This window comes from Hemitrygon akajei, chromosome 9 (assembly GCF_048418815.1).
Source record: "Hemitrygon akajei chromosome 9, sHemAka1.3, whole genome shotgun sequence".
Classification (NCBI taxonomy): Eukaryota; Metazoa; Chordata; class Chondrichthyes; order Myliobatiformes; family Dasyatidae; genus Hemitrygon; species Hemitrygon akajei.
The window spans coordinates 147,170,457-147,191,011 of record NC_133132.1 but is presented as its reverse complement, the minus strand read 5'-3'; the positions used below and the strand labels follow the sequence as shown (position 1 = coordinate 147,191,011).

General features: G+C 42.7%; 1 protein-coding gene across 1 annotated transcript; it reads left to right on the top strand.

Moving 5' to 3' along the window:
• The first annotated feature begins 10,446 nt into the window (after window positions 1-10,446).
• Window positions 10,447-20,497, top strand: mrpl19 (mitochondrial ribosomal protein L19). The gene is made up of 6 exons (XM_073057241.1): window positions 10,447-10,534; window positions 12,890-13,013; window positions 14,946-15,064; window positions 16,114-16,248; window positions 18,271-18,449; window positions 20,055-20,497. The coding sequence occupies exons 1-6, from the start codon at window positions 10,477-10,479 to the stop codon at window positions 20,274-20,276; spliced, it is 837 nt and encodes a 278-aa protein (XP_072913342.1). The 5' UTR covers window positions 10,447-10,476; the 3' UTR covers window positions 20,277-20,497.
• Window positions 20,498-20,555: the final 58 nt, after the last annotated feature.

Below are 20,555 nucleotides of genomic sequence, written 5' to 3'. Positions count from 1 at the left end.
GAGTGACCGCCGGCCTACAACCTCCCCGGACCGCTGATCCACAGCTCCAATGGAGAGTGACCGCCGGCCTACAACCTCCCCGGACCGCTGATCCACAGCTCCAATGGTGAGTGACCGCCGGCCTACAACCTCCCCGGACCGCTGATCCACAGCTCCAATGGAGAGTGACCGCCAGCCTACAACCTCCCCGGACCGCTGATCCACAGCTCCAATGGTGAGTGACCGCCGGCCTACAACCTCCCCGGACCGCTGATCCACAGTCTTTCCATGGAGAGTGACCGCCGGCCTACAACCTCCCCGGACCGCTGATCCACAGTCTTTCCATGGAGAGTGACCGCCGGCCTACAACCTCCCCGGACCGCTGATCCACAGTCTTTCCATGGAGAGTGACCGCCGGCCTACAACCTCCCCAGACCACTGATCCACAGCTCCAATAGAGAGTGACCGCCAGCCTACAACCTCCCCGGACCACTGATCCACAGCTCCAATAGAGAGTGATCGCCAGCCTACAACCTCCCCGGACCGCTGATCCACAGCTCCAATGGTGAGTGACCGCCGGCCTACAACCTCCCCGGACCGCTGATCCACAGCTCCAATGGAGAGTGACCGCTGGCCTACAACCTCCCCGGACCGCTGATCCACAGTCTTTCCATGGAGAGTGACCGCCGGCCTACAACCTCCCCGGACCGCTGATCCACAGCTCCAATGGAGAGTGACCGCTGGCCTACAACCTCCCCGGACCGCTGATCCACAGCTCCAATGGTGAGTGACCGCCGGCCTGCAACCTCCCCGGACCGCTGATCCACAGCTCCAATGGAGAGTGACTGCCGGCCTACAACCTCCCCGGACCGCTGATCCACAGCTCCAATGGTGAGTGACCGCCGGCCTACAACCTCCCCGGACCGGGGAGAGTGACCGCCGGCCTACAACCTCCCCGGACCGCTGATTCACAGCTCCAATGGTGAGTGACCGCTGGCCTACAACCTCCCCGGACTGCTGATCCACAGCTCCAATGGAGAGTGACCGCTGAATCAGCATCCTCTGCATTTGCCTCAATGTTTCAGTCTTCTTCAACACTTCGATTGCTGAGAAATGGAGTCGATCATAGCCCCGCACCTCATCTCTGGTCTTCTCCTCGTGCTTGCAATCCTCTCCTGTAATTTTCTCAGGGACAGAGAAAATTCCATGGGGTTGAGTGGGATCCGCGATAAGCCAAGATGGAATGGCAGAGCAGACTCGATGGGCTGAATGGCCTAATTCCACTCCTATATCATATGGTCCTTTGGACAGCAGAGTTCTAGATCACTCGATTGAATTCCAAACTGTAAGTCACAGGCTGCAACAGTTTCCAAAACAAAAGATAAAAAGAATAAGTAGAATAGGTAGAGAAAATGGAATAATTGACTATCTGGAACATGTTGCCCAAAGAATTATTGTTCGCTGGCATCATCTTGATATATCCTCTCTTATTTTCCCTTTTATTCTCCCTTTGAAAGCGAACACAAAAGGTGTTGAGAACTGTTTCCAATCGTACCTGCTGTTCATACTAGATAATGTTCTGTTTCTGCTAAAACTCAAAATTCTTCAAGTCAACAAACTCCATTTTCACTGCATGAGTTCTCCAATGGATAATCTTGTAACTTGAGGTGAATTTTAACGGTAAATCACAGAATCAGATTTATTATCATTGGTGGGATCCGTTAGTCTCACGAGACCATGGATCTGTGTCTGGAATGGTTTCCAGGGCGCAGGCCTGGGCAAGGTTGTACGGAAGACCAGCAGTTGCCCATGCAGCAAGTTCCCCTCTCCATGCCACCGATGTTGTCCAAGGGAAGGGCAAGGGCCGATACAGCTTGGCACCAGTGTCATCGCAGGAGTTGCCAGAGCGAGGTTGAAGACAACGTTGGACTACCTTAGGGACTCTAGCTCTGGATTTGTCCTCAGGGTTTACTCCTGAAGCTTCTTCCCTGAGTGGGTATGGCCACAAGGCAGCGGAGGTTTTAAATCAGAGTTTTCCCTCTCTTAGATGGACTGCTTTCCCAGGCTGTCGAGCTCCATCTACCCGAATTATCACTGACACATTGTGAAATGTTTTGTTTTGCAGCAGCAAGACAGTGCAATACATATACAACACTATAAGTTACAATAGGAATATATAAACATTAAATAACTAGTGCAAAAAGAGAGCAAAATAGTGAGGTAGTGTTTATGGGCTCATGAATCATTCAAGAATTCTCATGGTAGTGAAGAAGAAGCTGTTCCAAAAATGTTGAATGTGTGTCTTCAGGATCCTGTACCTCCTCTCCGATTGGTGTAATGAGGAGAGGGCATATCCTGGGTGGTGAAAGTCCTTAATGATGGCTGCTGACTTCTTGAGACATTGCCTTTTAAAGGTGTCCCTGATGGCAGGGAGGCTAGTGCCCATGATGTATCTGCCTGAAACTACAACCCTCAGCTGATTTTTGCAATCCTGTGTCTTGGCACCTCCATATCAGATGGTGATGCAACCAGTCAGAAAGAAATTTGCTGGAGACTTCAGTGACATACCAAATCTGCTCATGCTCTACATCACTTAACAATAGAAAATTTGACAGGTGAATTTTGGGGCCATTTTAGAGTCAGAGGAAAAAAAATGAACAGATCTTTCAGTTATTCTATATAATAATTAACACACCAATAGGTTAATACAGTAAGTTTACACAAACCAATTATTCTTAAGCAATTGTTCAAAATTCATAGTAAATTTGTGAATTTATTATCAAAGTACATATATAACCATATACAACCCAGAGACTCACTACCTTGTGGGCATACTCAGCAAATCTTTAAATAGTAACTATAACAAGATCAATGAAAGATCAATCAGAGTGCAGAAGACAACAAACTGTGCAAATGCAAATATAAATACATAGTAATAAATAACAAGAACATGGGATAATGAGATAGAGTCCTTAAAGTAAGATTAATTGTAGGAACATTTCAATGATGAAGCGAGTGAAGTTATCCCCTTTTGTTCAAGAGCCTGATGGTTGAGGGGTAGTAAATGTTCTTGAACCTGGTGGTGCGAGTCCTGAGGCTCTTGTACCTTCCACCTGATGGCAGCAGTGAAAAGAGAGCATGACCCAGGAGGTGGGGATCTGGGTGATAGATGCTGCTTTCCTTCGACAGAGTTTCATGTAGATGTTCTTAATGATTGGAGGGCTTTACCTGTTATGCACTGGGTTGAACCCACTACCTTTTGTAGGATTTTCCATTCAAAGTCAAAAGTCTGGAGGGTTGTCAGAGGTTACAGCTGGACATAGATACGATGCAGAACTGGGCTGAGAAGTGGTAGATGGAGTTCAACCCAGGTAAGTGTGAAGTAGTTCATTTTGGTAGGTCAGATTTGAAGACAGAATATAATATTAGTGGTAAGAGTCTTGGCAGTGTGGAGGATCTTGGGGTCTGTGTCCATAGGACATTCACAGCTGCTGCACAAGTTGACAGTGTTGTTAAGAAGGCGTATGGTGTGTTGGCATTCATCAACTGTGGGATTGAGTTCAAGAGCCATGAGGTAATGTTACAGCTATATAAGACCTTAGTTAGACCCCACTTGGAGTACTGTGTTCATTTCTGGTGACCTCACTACAGGAAGGATGTAGATACCATACAGAGAGTGCAGAGGAGATTTACAAGGATGTTGCCTAGATTGGAGAGCATAACTTATGAGAATAGGTTGAGTGAATTAGGCCTTCTCTCCTTGGAGTGACAGAGGATGAGAGGTGACCTGATGAGGTGTATAAGATGATGAGAGGTATTGATCGTGTGGATAGCCAGAGACTGATTCCCAGGGCTGAAATGGCTAACATGAGGGGGCATAGTTTTAAGGTGCTTGGAAAAAGGTACAAGGGAGATGTCCGAGGTAAGTTTTTCACACGGAGAGTGGTGGGTGCGTGGAATGCACTGCCGGTGACGGTGGTGGAGGGGGATACTATAGGGCCTTTTAAGAGACTCTTAGATAGGTACATGGAGCTTAGAAAAATAGAGGACTATCTAGAGTTCTATAGGTCAGTTGTGGAGAGCGCCCTCTTCTTTGTGGTGGCGTGTTGGGGAGGCAGCATTAAGAAGAGGGACGCCTCACGTCTTAATAAGCTGGTAAGGAAGGCGGGCTCTGTCGTGGGCAAAGTACTGGAGAGTATAACATCGGTAGCTGAGCGAAGGGCGCTGAGTAGGCTACGGTCAATTATGGAAAACCCTGAACATCCTCTACATAGCACCATCCAGAGACAGAGAAGCAGTTTCAGCGACAGGTTGCTATCGATGCAATGCTCCTCAGACAGGATGAAGAGGTCAATACTCCCCAATGCCATTAGGCTTTACAATTCAACTGCCAGGAGTAAGATATGTTAAAGATATTTAATGTATTTAAGTAAACTACTTAAGAACTTTTTTAAAAGCTATTATTAATGCTTTTTGAGAGAGTGATTTAGATGCATATCATATTTTTACTGAGTTAAGTATTGTATGTAATTAGTTTTGCTACAACAAGTGTATGGGACATTGGAAAAAATGTTGAATTTCCCCATGGGGATGAATAAAGTATCTATCTATCTATCTATCTATCTAGTAGGGTAATTCTAATCAGTTTCTAGAGTAGGTTATATGGTTGCACAAGATTATGTGCCGAAGGGCCTGTAATGTGCTGTAGATTTCCATGTTTCTATGTTGCAGCCAATCAATATGCTCTTCACTGCACACCTATAGAAGTTTGTCAAAGTTTTATGATGTCATGCCGAATCTCTACAGTGGAGGGACTACTGTGCTTTCTTCGCAATTGTACATACATGCTGGGTCCAGGACAGGTCCTCTGAAATAATAACACTCAGGAACTTAAAGCTACCAACCCTCTCCACTTCTGATCTTCTGATGAGGACTGACTCATGGACCTCTGGTTTCCCTCTCTTGAAGTCTATAAACAGTTCCTTGGTTTTGCTAACACTGAGTGAGAGGTTGCTGTTATGTGCTATGACACAATACAGCCAAATTTTCAATCTCCCTCCTGTTTGTTGATTCATCACCAGCTTTGATTCGGCCCACAACAGTGGCATCATCTGCAAACTTTAACATGGCACTGGAGCTGTGCTTAGCCATACAGTCATAAGGGTAAAGTGAGTAGAGCAGGGGGCTAGGTACACATCCCTGTGGTGATGCTGTGTTCATGGAGATCGTGGAGGAGATGTCGTTGCCAATCCGAACTGAATGGGGTCTGCAAATGAGGAAATCCAGGATCAAATTGCACAAGGAGCTATTGAAGCCAAGGTCTTAGAGGGCATTGATTAGTTTTGAGAGAATGCTGGTATTGAATGCTCTCAGTCAGGAATTGATATGTTTCATCACCAACCTCTCAAAACACTTCATCTCCGTGGATGCAAGTTCAACAGGGTGATAGTCATTGAGGCAGGTTAACACGCTCTTCTTGGGCACTGGTATAATTGAAGCCTGCTTGAAGCAGGTGGGTACCACACACTGCCGAAGTGAGGGGTTAAAGATCTCAGTGAACACACCAGACAGTTGGTCAGCACAGGTCTTTAGTATGTGGCCAGGTACCACATCTGGCCCAGATGCTTTCTGTGGAATCACCTTCCTGAAAGCAGCCCACATATCAGCTTCAGTGACTGAGATTGAAGGATCATCGGGGTATATGGGGGTTCATGATGGTTTTTCCATGATCTGATGGTCAAAGTGAGCATCGGAAGCATTGAGCTCACCTGGAAGGGAAGCCTTGGTAACCTCTATGTCACTTGTTTTAACTTTGTAGGAGCTGATAGCATTCAAGCTCTGCCACAGCCTTCAAGCGTCCCTTGTTGATTCAGGTTTGGTCTGGAATTTCCACTTGTTCTTGAGATGGATCTCTGGAGATTATACCTGCACCTCTTGTAGCTTTCTTGGTCTCCAGACTAAATGCCTCTGATTTGGTCTCCAGACTAAATGCCCCAGCAGATTTCAGATCTTATCAGGGCTTCATCCAGGGCTTCTGATTTTGGATGATTTAGTGGAAGAGACTCACCTACAGCTGTTTCAATGAAATCCATTACAACCATGCTGCATTCATTCACATCTCTAGATGAGTGCTTGAACTGACGCAAAGCAATCTCAGAAGTGTTCCTCTGCCTCCCACGACCACCTCTTAGCTGCCCTAATCTCTGGAGTCTTGCTTGTTAGGCTCTGTCTGTATGCAGGTGGGAGGAGGACAGCCAAGTGATCTGATTTACCAAAATGTGGTCTGGGCAAGGAACGGTAGGCATTGCTTATCTCGTATAGCAGTCGTGTAGTATGTTGGGAGCTCCGGTGCTACAGGTTATATGCTGGTGATAATTGGGCAGGACTTTCTTCAAACAAGCCTGGTTGAAGTATCTGACTATAATTTGAAATGCGTTGGGATGGGCTATTTCCTGTTTGGAGATGGCATCATGCAGCGTTGCGGGTGTTTGATTATAGTCGGCCACTGGGGGTATATGCACTGCAGTCAGGACTACACACGAGAACTCCCAAGGTAAATACAATAGACAGCATTTGAACATTAGGTGTTCCAAGTCATGGGAGCACGAGTTCGATAGAATAGCCACGTCAGAGCACCAAAGAGAATTAACCATAAAACACACACCTCCTCCCTTTGCCTTACCCAAGTCCACAGTTTGGTCCATTCTGCAAAGCATGAACCCTGCAGTCTGACTGCTGCGTCCAGTGTGTCGAGAGAGAACCACATTTCGATAAAGCGTGCAATTACTGTGACTTTCCTCTGCCCCTGGCACAGCAGTCTTGCCTTCAGATTCTCAGTTTTATTCTCCAGTGACTGCACACTTGCCAATAAGAAGGGTCCTGTCGAGTTCCTCCAGCATTTTGTGCCTGTTGATTTCCAGCATCTGCAGATTTTCTCGTTTCCCAATAAGATGCTGGGTAGAGGAGGCCTCATCCCTCTGCATTCCCCCTCTCCTACCATGCTTTCGGCCATGAATGCGTCGTGCCTGACTGGTCCGGGTTCTTTAGTTAATCGTGCGCTGGCGCCATCTTGTAATAACGGCGCACAAGAAGAATTCAAGTTGAAAGGTTGTGTGGTTGTCTGGCAATTGCAGATTTAAATTTACCTTTAAAATGGATTCATAAGGGTTAAATGTATTTTTCAAAGTATCTCTGATCAAAATGGAAATTACAGAGACTATGCCCGAGTATAAAATTAAAACCAAAAACCACACCTGACCATGGTCAATCTGAACCTACCCCAATACAGGGGTTCTAGAAATTAAAGAAAAACACAGAAAGTGCGGGAACTTTTCAGAAGTCAGGCAGGATCTGTGGAGTTAGCAATAGAGCTAAACGGATCAAATGTTCCAGATTAAAATAATTCAGGTAAAAGGTGCAAAGCATATCATGGACAAAACGAATATCTAACGAGGATGTCATGAACAGAGCAAGCACAAAAAGAGAAATAATGTATGAGATCATGAAAAGGCAACGTGACTTCATTGGACATGTGATTAGGAAAGAGGAGTTAGAATGCACAGCAATTATGGGAAAGATTGAAGGGAAGAAAGCAAGAGGAAAGCAAAGACAAATGATGGAGACAGCAGCCAGAGAACTGGAAGTGAATACCAATGAATTGATCCACTTGACCCGAAACAGGATGTGGTGAACTACATACATCTGTCTGGACTGCTCCTGTGGCTCCTCCCACAGACCCCTGTATAAAGGCGATTGAGGCCTGAGCCTGGCCCTCATTCTCCAGGATGTAGTGTTGTTCATTCTTCCAGTCAATAAAAGCCGATATCTCGCTTCTTACGTCTCAGAGTGAGTTATTGATGGTGCATCAATGGAGTGTGTGGGCCATGGCACCTGATGATGATGATGATGATGAAGAAGATCACTGACCTGAAGTATTAATTCTATTTCTCTAGGCTGGTGTTGCCTGGGGAAGTAGTTCCAACACTTTGTTTTGATCAAGAAAAACTTGTTGACAATCTAAAGTTGCTATGTATAAGTTTCAACCTACGCCCACTTTGTCCTGCTCTCACAATATGAATTAATTTTACAGATTTATGTTTTCAAAATCAGTTACAGTTCTGTACTGTTAAAAAAAACAGCCTATCGTCATATTGTTAAACCTTCACCCACAAAGATATCACTGAATCCTTTGTAAATCCTAAATATTTACTCCCACACACATTTTATTTTATTTGGAGACACAGCGTGGAATAGGCCCTTACAGTCCTTCGGGCTACGCCACTAGCAAACCATCAATTTAACTCTAGCCATATCACGGGGTAATTTGCAATGACTAGTTAACCTACTGTGGAAGGACACCGGAGCAGCCAGCGGAAACCAACACGGTCACAGGAAGAATGTACAAACCCCTTGGGGATGATGCAGGAATTGTACTCCTAACTCCGACACAACCAGTTGTAATAGCTAACCACATTACTGTGGAGCCGGACTGTGCTGGCGTTGAGGGCGCAATCGATGCCTGCACAGAGCAGAAGATGCAGCGAGAAATGGACTGCCTCTCACGAGCCTGTGACAACTTCGGACTTACAATCAGCACCAAAAAGACCGAAGTTATGTACCAGCCCGCACCCTGAAAGCCCTACCAGGAACCACACATCACAGTAAAGGGGCAGAAGCTACTGGCAGTCGACAGCTTTACTTATCTGGGCAGTACTCTATCATGAGCGGTGAACATAGATGCAGAGATCAGCAACAGAGTTGCCAAAGCCAGTGCCGCCTTTGGGAGACTCCGTGAGAATGTATGGGAGAGGAGAGGACTCAGCCTTACCACCAAGCTGAAGGTCTACCGAGCAGTGGTTCTCACCACCCTCCTCGATGCCAGCGAGACCTGGACTGTCTACAGCAGACACGCTAAACAGCTCAACCACTTCCACTTGAGCTGCCTCCGCAGACTTCTCCACGTACGATGGCAGGACAAAGTCCTAGACACGGAGGTCCTGGAGCGGGCTAGCACTCACAGCGTCTACACCCTCCTACAGAAACCGCAAGCCAGATGGGTTGGCCATGTCGTCAGGATGTCTGACAGTCGACTACCAAAACAGCTGCTGTATAGAGAGCTGAGCCAGGGTAAGCGCTCAGTTGGAGGGCAGAAGAAACGTTTCAAAGACTGCCTCGAAGTGTCCCTCAAAGACCTCATCATCAATCCCAGTAGCTGGGAATCGCTTGCTCTGGACCGCCCAACCTGGTGGAGCAGGACCACTAAAGGAGCGTATGCAGCAGAAATCAGATGCACCGCAGAGGCTCAGAGGAAACGCGCCGCATGCAAGGCTCGAGCTACCTCCACTTCCACTGCAGCACCTACCCTCATGTGTCCCAAATGTGGGCGAGCTTTCAGGGCCCGGATTGGCCTCACCAGTCACCTCCGGACCCACAGTCACCAACCCTCCACCTGACAGAAGTCGTGGTCATCTTCGACTCTGAAGGACGAACAACATACAACACTGTGGAGCCTTTAGAAGCAACATCTCTGTCTCTTACTGTTTTAGTAACTGGAAGTTTGACATAAGTTATGTGGACTGGTTTGATAATGAACTTCAATGTTCAGTTAGTTTTCATCTATGTTGTTCTGCATTACCTGAATGTTTACCAAATCCATAAATACTCCAAGGGTTAGATTTTGTAATGCTATCTCATCCCATCTGTAATAATTAAGGCCAACTATTTGGAGTAATTTTCCATAATTTGAAAGTCCAATGGCGCCTTGAGTTTGCCATGATATACCGCAGAGTCGACTGTACTTCCTAAGAAGGTTGGCGTCATTCAATGTCTGTAGTGAGATGCTGAAGATGTTCTATAGGTCAGTTGTGGAGAGCGCCCTCTTCTTTGTGGTGGCGTGTTGGGGAGGAAGCATTAAGTAGAGGGACGCCTCACGTCTTAATAAGCTGGTAAGGAAGGCGGGCTCTGTCGTGGGCAAAGTACTGGAGAGTTTAACATCGGTAGCTGAGCGAAGGGCGCTGTGTAGGCTACGGTCAATTATGGATAACTCTGAACATCCTCTACATAGCACCATCCAGAGACAGAGAAGCAGTTTCAGCGACAGGTTACTATCGATGCAATGCTCCTCAGACAGGATGAAGAGGTCAATGCTCCCCAATGCCATTAGGCTTTACAATTCTACCGCCAGGACTTAAGAACTTTTTAAAAGCTATTATTAATGCTTTTTGAGATAGTGATTTAGATGCATATCATATTTTTTTTTACTGAGTTAAGTATTGTATGTAATTAGTTTTGCTACAACAAGTGTATGGGACATTGGAAAAAAAGTTGAATTTCCCCATGGGGATGAATAAAGTATCTATCTATCTATCTATCTATCTATCTAATTTACAATCAGACAACTGTTCGCACAACGACAGACGCGTCCCGTCCTTTTGCAAGTTTGAGCCGCGAGGTTAGCCGTAGTTTTTCGAGTTTGCGCAGTGAAAGTTTGAGGGAAGAATGGCGGCGCCGGTGGGAGCGACGGTGTCGTTGTGTCTTCGGGGCTGCACAAGGCCGGGTGAGCGAACACGGGGCAGGCAGAGGGAGGGAGGGAGGCGATGTACCGAAGACTCGCGACCTGGGACAGGCAGCGAGGAGTCAAGGCGATGGAGTTGGGGAAGTACCGAAGGACGAGTTCGCGAACTGCGGTCAAATCTCCCCCACACCCCCGATCCTCTGTCGGCGCTCCCCATACCCAGTGCCCCATCTCCTTCCTAAACCCCAGAGAAATTTCGTGTCAGCGGAGGAAGGCGTTCGGCCAGTTGCGAGGTTAAAAGCAAAGTCTAGTTTAATGTCATGTGCATAATTGCGTGTACGTACAGGTGGGATGAAAATCTTGCAGCAGCATCACAGGCACATAGCATCACATAAGCAACGTTCAACATAGAATGGATGTAAATTATATGCAATTTGCTGCCCAGTCTGATCCTGCTTTCCAGCACTGACTTCTCCGTTTGAAAATTATGGGAGCTGCAAGGATCCTCTGGATGTAAAATAAAAATCCCCATCTTCTTTCCAGAATTTAAACCTGTCACTGTAAATCTTTGCTTTGCTTCCCCACCCCCCCCCTCCCCCCAACCTACTGCCAAGAAAAATGGACCTTTCATGTATATTCAGTTTGGATCTCCCATAATTTAAAAAAAAACAGCAAAAAGAAAAGACAGTGGATATTAAAAACACTCAGCAGAATGAGAACCAAGTTAACACTTAAGGTGGAAGATCCATTTGTCAGAACTGGTAAAGAGATTTGACCTAAAATGTTAACATTCTACAGATGATGTCAATTTTCCTAGATATTGTTAGATTTTCTGGGTTTTTTTTATTAGACCATAAGGTATAGGAGAAAAATTAGGCCACCTGGCCCATCGTGTCTTCTATGCTATTTCATCATGACTGATCCAATTTTCCTCTCTGCCCCATATGTCCTGCCTTCTTCCTGTATCCCTTCATGCCCTGACCGATCAAGAAGCTATCAACCTCTGCCTTAAATATACATTAAAATCTTGGCCTCCACAGCTGTCTGTGGCAAAGAATTCCACAGATTCACTACTCTCTGGCAAAAGGAATTCTTCCTTATCTCCATTTGCATTCTAAAAGGACGCTCCTCTATTCTGAGGCTGTCCTGTGGTCTTAGACTCTCCCACCAAAGAAATCATCCTCTCCACATCCACCCTATCAAGGCCTTTCATCATTCAATACATTTCAATGACATCACTCCTCATGCAGGCTCAGAGCTATCAGATGTTCTTCATATGACAAGCCATTCAATCCTGGAATTATTTTTGTGAGTCTTCACCCTCTCCAGTTTCAGCACATCTTTTCTAAGATAAGGGGCCCAAACCTGCTCACAACACTCCAAGTGAGGCCTCACCAGTGTTTTATAAAGTTTCAACATTATATCCTTGCTTTTGTATTCTAGTCCTCTTGAAATGAATGTTAACATTGAATTTGCCTTCCCCACCACAGACTCAACCTGCTAATTAACCTTCAGGGAATCCTGCACAAGGACTCCTAAGTCCCCTTGCATCTCAATTGTTTGTATTGTCTCCATTTAGAAAATAGTCAACCCTTTCATTTCTCTACCAAAGTGCATGACCACACACTTCCCAACATTGTATGATACCTGCCACTTCTTTGCCAATTCTCCTAATCCAAGTCCTTTTCTAAACTCTCTACTTCCTCAAAGCTACTTGCCCCCATTAATCTTCATATCCTCTGGAAACTTTGCAACAAACCCATCAGTTCTGTCATCGAAATCATTGACATTTACAGATGGAAGACCCATTTGTCAGAACTGGTAAGGGTTTTGACCTGAAATGTTAACATTCTACAGATGTTGTCAAGTCTCCTACGTATTGTTAGATTTTCTGTTTTTACTTTATTTGCCTCAAAGCCTCCTCTCAGCTTGCCCTGTTCCAAAGAAGCCCTAGTTTATCTAATCTTGTCTCAAATCCACAGGTTTTTATTTCTGTTAACATCCATACAAACCTCCTCTAAACCCTTTCCAGTGCATTGTTTTATTCTGTGATGTGGTGACCAGAAGTGTATATTTGGATAAAGAAGACTGCATATTGCAAGATAAAGTAGATACAGACCTCTGAGTTTTATGGACTTGGTGCTCATTGGTTTCTGACAATGCAGCAAAGCAATGAACAATTCTATTTTCTGTGAACTGTGTAATTGTTTAAAGTTCTTAATTATCTTAAAATAACAGGACATAGTAGAACATTTACTTCCATGTATAACCTACTGATCCACTGGTTACCCAACATTACAGGAAAGCTAAAGCAGTGCATCTCAACAATGAAAGCAGCAGATACTTTGACTTCTTTGTAGAAGCTGTGCTTTTCATTTATTCTTGTTTTATTTTTAGGACTTGTGTTTTCATCATTACGGTTTTTAAGTTCTTCAGCAAATGATGACAGATCTTCAAGCTTTCAGCCTCCACCAAAACCTGTTATCGTAGGCAAAACTCAGTCAACCACATCACAAAGCAGGTAAAGTCCAGAAACAGTAATATTCCATGAAACTTGGTTAAAATGTACTGAAGTGCGTCTATTTTAAGTACCTGATAAAGTGGTCACAGGAGTGGAACCCGGTGTAGTCTTCTGCTGCTGTAGGCCATCCACTTCAAGATTGGATGAATTGTGTGTTCAGAGATGTTCTTCTGCACACCACGGTTGTATTGCATTATTTGAGTTGCTGTTGCCTTCCTGTCAGAATGAACCAGTCTGGTCATTCTCTGACTTCTCTCATTAACAAGTTATTTTCACCCACAGAACTGTCCGCTCACTTGATTTTGTTTGTTTCTCGCATCATTCTCTGTAAACAATTTCTGAGATACTCTAACCATCCCATCTGGCACCAACAAAGTCACTTAGATCACATTTCTTCCTCATTGTGATGTTTGGTCTAAACAACTACTGAACCTCTCAACCACGCCCGCATGCTTTTATGCATTGAGTTGGTGCCACATGATTGGCTGATTATATATTTGCAATAAAGAGCAGGTATACGTGTACCTAATAAATGGCCACTGAATGCAAGTTGACTATATCAACCCTAGTAAATTCAATTTCAACATAAAGCTTTTCTACTCAGAGTATGTGCCAGAAGGGTGTTAAAAGTGAATTGAGATGACGTGCACCCTAGAATATCAAAGGAAAAGATTTAAGAGATAGCATAACGTTTTGTTCTGTTTTAGAAACCTCCATGGAGATGATAGAAGTTAAATGTTAATGTATTTGAGGTATGCACTAATAGAGGTGATTATTAGGGATTAGCAGAACAGTAATCTTTTATTAATGCACGTGTTAATGCTTGGGAGTGGTGTCCTGATAAACCAGTAGTGCAAAACTTTTTCAGGAGGGTTGGCTTTGCAGTCCTAACTTTTTCAAATGCCACTCTCCAGAAACAGTTTAACCATTGACTACCAGATACTGAAAGAGTTGGTCATGCAGAAAGACTTGTGCCACAGTTCTTGATACTTCCCTCGTGCCTTTGTGCCTTCTGTTGCATTCTCTGTCACACTGCTGTTCCAGCTACTGTTATTGTCTCATTTGCCACATTTCCAGTGTTCCTACCTTAGCAGATCTGTGCCTACCATCACTAAACAGTTTTATACAGCAAATGTATACTTACTAGTACTGTACCTCTGGTGTTTCACACATTGTCAGAACTATGTTCAATAGCCAGAGGATAGTGAACCTGTGGAATTGGCTCTCTTGGCTCTGGAGGCCAAGTCTGTATATTTGAAGCCGAGGTTGACCGATTTTTGATTGGTCAAGGCATTAAGTGATATGGTGAGAAGGCAGGAGATTGGGAGCCGAGAGGAAATTGGATCGGCCATGATGAAATGGCGGAGCAGACTAGATGGGCCAAATTCTGCTCCTATATCTTCTGGTCTTCACCGTACTGCACCTGTGCTATGTGACCTGTATTATGCCTGTTTCATGGTGACCAGACGTTGCATGTGACAATGGTAGATGTGGCTGCAACTAGATTAATATGGGTTCTATAATAACTTCAAACAGGACAAATTTGATTTAGTTTTTCATGTCTGGGAATCCTGATATTGGAGCAACTAGTTAGGCTTTGGCCGAAATATGCGTTGAGTTTCTCATTCTGATTAGGCCACTTTGTTAAATAAAACACATTGATAATTTGAATGTGCAAGAGTTTCAAAGGTATTTTGCAGAGAAATATTGACATCGCCAAAATAATTATTAGTTGGGGAAGATCTACACAAGTAAAGCATCAACCATTTATATCTGAATGTATAAGATGTTTACCAAACAGCAATGCCACCGTTTTAACAAAATAAAATTGCTTAGAAAGAAAGTATGGGAAGAAGGCAAAAAGAAATGTGAGCTTTGTTGTTATTCAACTAGAATTCTGATACACTTTTTTAAAAAAAACTCTCCCAACAGATTTGTAAGTCCAGAGTTCATAATGAGAAGAGGGAGGACGAATCCCATAAAATTCATCATAGAGAGAAAGGACATGCTTCAGAGACGGAAAGTACTGAATATACCAGAATTTTACGTAGGTTAGTAAAACTAATATTTATCATGTTTAATAAATTGGGCTTGCATATCATTCTGCCTCTGGAGGCGCTGTTGGTTTTGTACAAACATCATTTCCTGTTCATAAGCTGTTTTTAATATAATTTCCTGTGTGGGTTAATTTGGATTTCGACTTGGAGCAAGCACTGTGAAAAGAGATCCATCTCCATCCACTCTTTATTTGCCCTTGAAACAGCAGTATCTTCACAAAGGTTCCTGATTTTAAAAACCCTGATGAAAGCTTCCAGCTTGGGTGATTCTTGAAGGTGTTTAACTCCCTGCATAGCTTTGTACGCAACACACTGCAAGGCCAATAGACATTTAATGTTGTACTTTTTATGTATAATGTTTTACTGAATTTTTATTACCTACCTAAGGGATAAAAATGTTGTTACTTAAATGCTACTGTAGCAATTCCAGCGTAGCTAGGAATTACCTAATTAGAATTACAAATATGCTTATATATTGATAATCCATTCTTTACATGTCTCTGTACAGTGTATTTATTGCACTTTTATATATTCACTCACTTCACTAAGAGTTAAACATTTTCTCTGGATATGTAGAGAGTCGGATATTGGTAATGAATATATTTTGCATCTGCCAGTATAGCTTTACTTTTAAAGGTGAACTAGAATTGAAACACTGCTCAGTTGTTAAAACCCTGCAGTAACCAAACCCAGGCATGCCCAATTTGAATCTAATCAAAATCTGAAAATTAAAAATTTGCAGATCTAATATAAAATGTTAGAAATTCTCAGCAGGTTAGGCAGCATCTAGGAAGCGAGAAACTCATAACTTTTCAGGTTGATGATCTTTTAGGAGAAATTGAAGCTGTTTTCCTTGTATTGATTTGTTTATGAGCCATATCACATTTTGCCTCCTCTGTTCATAATTTTGTTCTTTGAAAAAATTTCTGAATTTAAAAGACTAAAGTTCAATGGGAGGAGAGTAATGTTTAATACTTTAGTTCAGACATTTAATGCATAATGTTTATTTTTCCTTAACACTGCATTTTTACTGTTGTTGATAGGAAGTATTCTAGCTGTTACAACGGCAGAAACAGGTGATGATAACAAAGCTAACAGATTTGTTGGAATCTGCACCCAAAGATCAGGAAAAGGATTAGGTGCAACTTTTGTACTCAGAAATATCATAGATGGACAAGGTATGTTTTAATTATCATTGTTTAAAAATTGCTTACAAGTCATGATATCAATTAAGATTAAATTTTTAACAGTAATTATTTTTTAAAAAATTAATTATTTAATCCCTTTAAAAGATCTTTCAGGTATTAACAAAATATTTTAAAATAATTTTAATTTGAGCTTTTAGACAATTATTACCTGCCTAAAAAAGTAATCAGTTGTGAACTTCAGATTATAAACATAAGATGGTTTTGCAGTCTGGATAGCTTGCTGCTTTTAAGATAGAAACTTTAGGAAATCAGATGATCATGTCAAATTTATTTTGGTCTGGAAAGATACTTGAACTATTTCATAATTAGCATTTTCATGTAATCCACTTAAATTACTGGGATTCAAAAAGCAAAATGTCTTCAGATACTGTAAATCTGAAATAAAACAAATACTCTAAGTATTCTGGTCAGGCAGCATATGAAAAATGAGAAATAATAGTACTTTGTGTCAGTGACCTCTCAGAATATTTTAAAACACTGTTTGGTAATTTTACAATATGAGACAGAGATATGCCTTTAGTTCCACTGTAATAGATTCATTGTCATTTATAAATTGTATGAACTAAACATTGTGCTGCTAAGTTGAACCAGAGAATGCTTGCCTTTAATTGGCCAGATAGTTGTACTGCACAGGGTAGTTTTTGCTAAATATGTGTAAAGCAAGTTTTTACTGTAACCAATCCAAGGCATAAATAGATATTCACACACACGAGGAAATCTGCAGATGCAGGGAGCAGAACAAGTGCTACACCTGCCCTTACACTTCCTTCCTCACCACCATTCAGGGCCCCAGATTGTCCTTCCAAGTAGGCAACACCTCACCTGTGAGTTGACCAGTGTGGTATACTGCGTCCGGTGCTCCCGGTGCAGCCTTTTATATATTGGTGAGACCCGACGCAGACTGGGAGACCGTTTCGCTGAACACCTATGCTCTGTCCGCCAGAGAAAGCAGGATCTCCCAGTGGCCACACATTTTAATTCCACGTCCCGTTCCCATTCTGATATGTCTATCCATGGCCTCCTGTCAAGATGAAGCCACACTCAGGTTGGAGGAACAACACCTCATATTCCGTCTGGATAGCCTCCAACCTGACGGCATGAACATTGATTTCTCTAACTTCCGTTAATGCCCCTCCTCCCCTTCTTACCCCATCCCTAATTTATTTATTCCCCCTTTTTTCTCTCTCTCTGCCCATCACTCTTTACCTGTTTTCCATCTCCCTCTGGTGCTCCCCTCCCCCTTCCTTTCTCCCTAGGCCTCCCGTCCCATGATCTTTCCCCTTCTCCAGCTCTGTATCCCTTTTGCCAATCACCTTTCCACTCTTAGCTTCACCCCACCCCCTCCTGTCTTCTCCTATCACTTTGGATCTCTCCCTCCTGCTTTCAAATCTCTTACTATCTTTTCTTTCGGTTAGTCCTGACAAAGGGTCTCGGCCCGGAACATCGACTGTACTTCTTCCTATAGATGCTGCGTTCCATCAGCATTTTGTGTGTATTGCATAAATAGATATTGTTTTTTGCCTTTACACGTTTTGTCTAAAGCTTATTAAAAATAATGGTCTGAATTGATAAGCTTGAAATCATCAGAACCTCTTTGGTAGATTGGTTTATTATTGTCACATGTAGTGAAGTACAGTGAAACAGTTGTCTTGCTTGTGTTTATACAGATCAATGCATTACAAGATTATATTGAGGTAATACAAGAGCAGAATGAGCTGTTATAAAGAGAGTGCAGTACAGGTAGACAGTAAGATGCAAGATCATAACGAGGTAGGTTGAGGTCAAATGTCCATCTTATTGTACTAGGGTACCGTTCAATAGCCTTATATCAACAGGATAGCTGTCCTTGAGCTTGGTGTTACTTGCTTTCAAACTTCTGTATTTTCTGCCTAATGGGAGGGTGAAGAATGGGAGTCAGAATAAAGGTAACTCTACCGTTTTAATTTTGACAATTTGGGGTTCAGTTTGTACCTTAATATTTATTCCTTCTAGGCATTGAGATCTGCTATGATATGTATAACCCTCAAATTCAGCAGATTGAAGTGTTGAAGCTAGAAAAAAGACTGGATGATAACCTAATGTACCTGCGTGATGCTCGGCCAGAGTACAGTACATTCGATTTTAATATGAAGCCTGTGCCCCACTCTGGTTCTGAGGTCCCCGTAAATCCGGTAAGAAACTGCTTCTTTTAGAACCATAGATCATTACAGCACAGAAACAAGGCCTTTAGGCTCTTCTTGGCTGTGCCAAACTATTTTTCTGCCTAGTCCCACTGACCTGCACCTACACCATATCCTTCCATACCCCTCTCATCCATGTACCTGTCCAAGTTTTTCTTAAATGTTAAAAGTGAGCCCACACTTACCACTTCATCTGGCATCTTATTCCACACTCCCACCACTGTGTGAAGAAGCTTCCCCTAATGTTCTCTTTAAACTTTTCCCTTTTCACTCTTAACCCGTGTCTCTGGTTTTTTCCTCCCCTGGCCTCAGTGGAAAAAGCCTGCTTGCATTCATTCTATCTATACCCATCATAATTTTATATATCTCTGTCAAATCTCCCCTCATTCTTCTATGCTTCAGGGAATAAAGTCCTAATTATTCAACCTTTCTCCGTAACTCAGTTTCTCAAGTCCCGGCAACATCCTTGTAAACCTTCTCTGCACTCTTTCAACCTTTTTAATATACTTCCTGTAATTCGGTGACCAAAACTGCACACAATATTCCAAATTCAGCTTCACCAATGTTTTATACAACCTCACCATAACATTCCAACTCTTATAACTCAATACTTAGATTTATAAAGGCCAGTGATTTAGATGATGGAATTGATGGCTTTGTGACCATGTTTGCAGATTATACTATGATATGTGGAGTGTTGAGTAAGCAGGGAGTCTGCAGAAGGACAGACAGAATGGGCAAAAAAGTGTCAGGTGGAAGATGGTGTAGGGAAGTGTATGGTCATACACTTTGGTAGAAGAAATAAAGGTGTAGACTGTTTTCTGAGCAGAGAGAAAGTTCAACAACTCAAAGGTATATTGGGACTTTGGAATCTTGTGCAGGACTCCATAAAGGTTAACTTGCAGGTTGAATCAGTGGTAAGGAAGGCAAATAGAATGTTAGCATTCATTTCAAGAGGATTAAAATATAAGAATAAGGATGTAGTGCTGAAGCTTTATAAGGCATGGGTCAGACCAGACTGAGTATTGTATTATCTAAGAAAAGATGTGCTGGCATTGTAGAGGGTCCAGAGAAGGTTCACAAGAATGATTCTGGGAACAAAAGGGTTAATGTATGAGGAACACTTGATGGCTCTGTGCTGATACTTGCAGCAATTTAGAAGAAACGAGGGCAGATATCATTGAAGCTTATCTAATATTGAAAGGCCTAGAGAGGGTGTTTCCTTTAATGGGTGAGTCTAGGACCAGAGGGCACAGCCTCAGAATAGAGGGACATCCATTTAAAACAGATGAGATAATTCTTTAGCCAGAGGGTGGAGGATCTGTGGAATTTATTACCACAGATGGCTGTGGAGGCCAAATCATTGTGTGTGAGAGGTACTGGGAGAAGGCAGAATGGGATTGAGGGGGGTTTATAAATCACCCATGACAGAATGGAGCAGACTTGATGAGCTGAATGGCCCAATTCTCCATTTTTTAAATCTTAAAAGGTTCACCATATTGCTGCCTTAGATAATTAAATATCATCTTTAAAGTGTGTTACTTGCCTTATGAACTTCTGCTTTTTGTGACTTTGTTTTTCTTTTTGAAAATACAGCTAAAAGTTAAAATGAAGCCCAAACCATGGTCAAAACGTTGGGAACGTCCAAAGTTCAACGTGCAGGGCATACGCTTTGATTTATGCCTCACAGAAGAGCAAATGGAAAAAGCCAAAAAATTTGATAAACCGTGGATTAAATATGATATGATGAGAGAATATGACACATCCAAGATTGAGAAAAGTATTGAGCTGGAATTGCAAAAAGAGCTCAATAAATGAAACATTCTAGGATTGTCCTTGTATGGCCTGAAGAGTTGAGTACTACCGACATATTGAACACTTAACTGTTGGTAACAGAAATAAAAAATGATTTATTTTGAGTTTTTGGCAATTTCAGTTACCTGGATAGAAATTATAGTATATTCATTTTTATATTAGCTACAGAATTCAACTTTAAGAACATACCTTGTTGATAAATGAATAAAAGTGATCTTTGTGAATTCTTTTCTCAGTTGTGAAATATGCCAAGATGAAAAGAACATTTAGTTAGTGAAATTG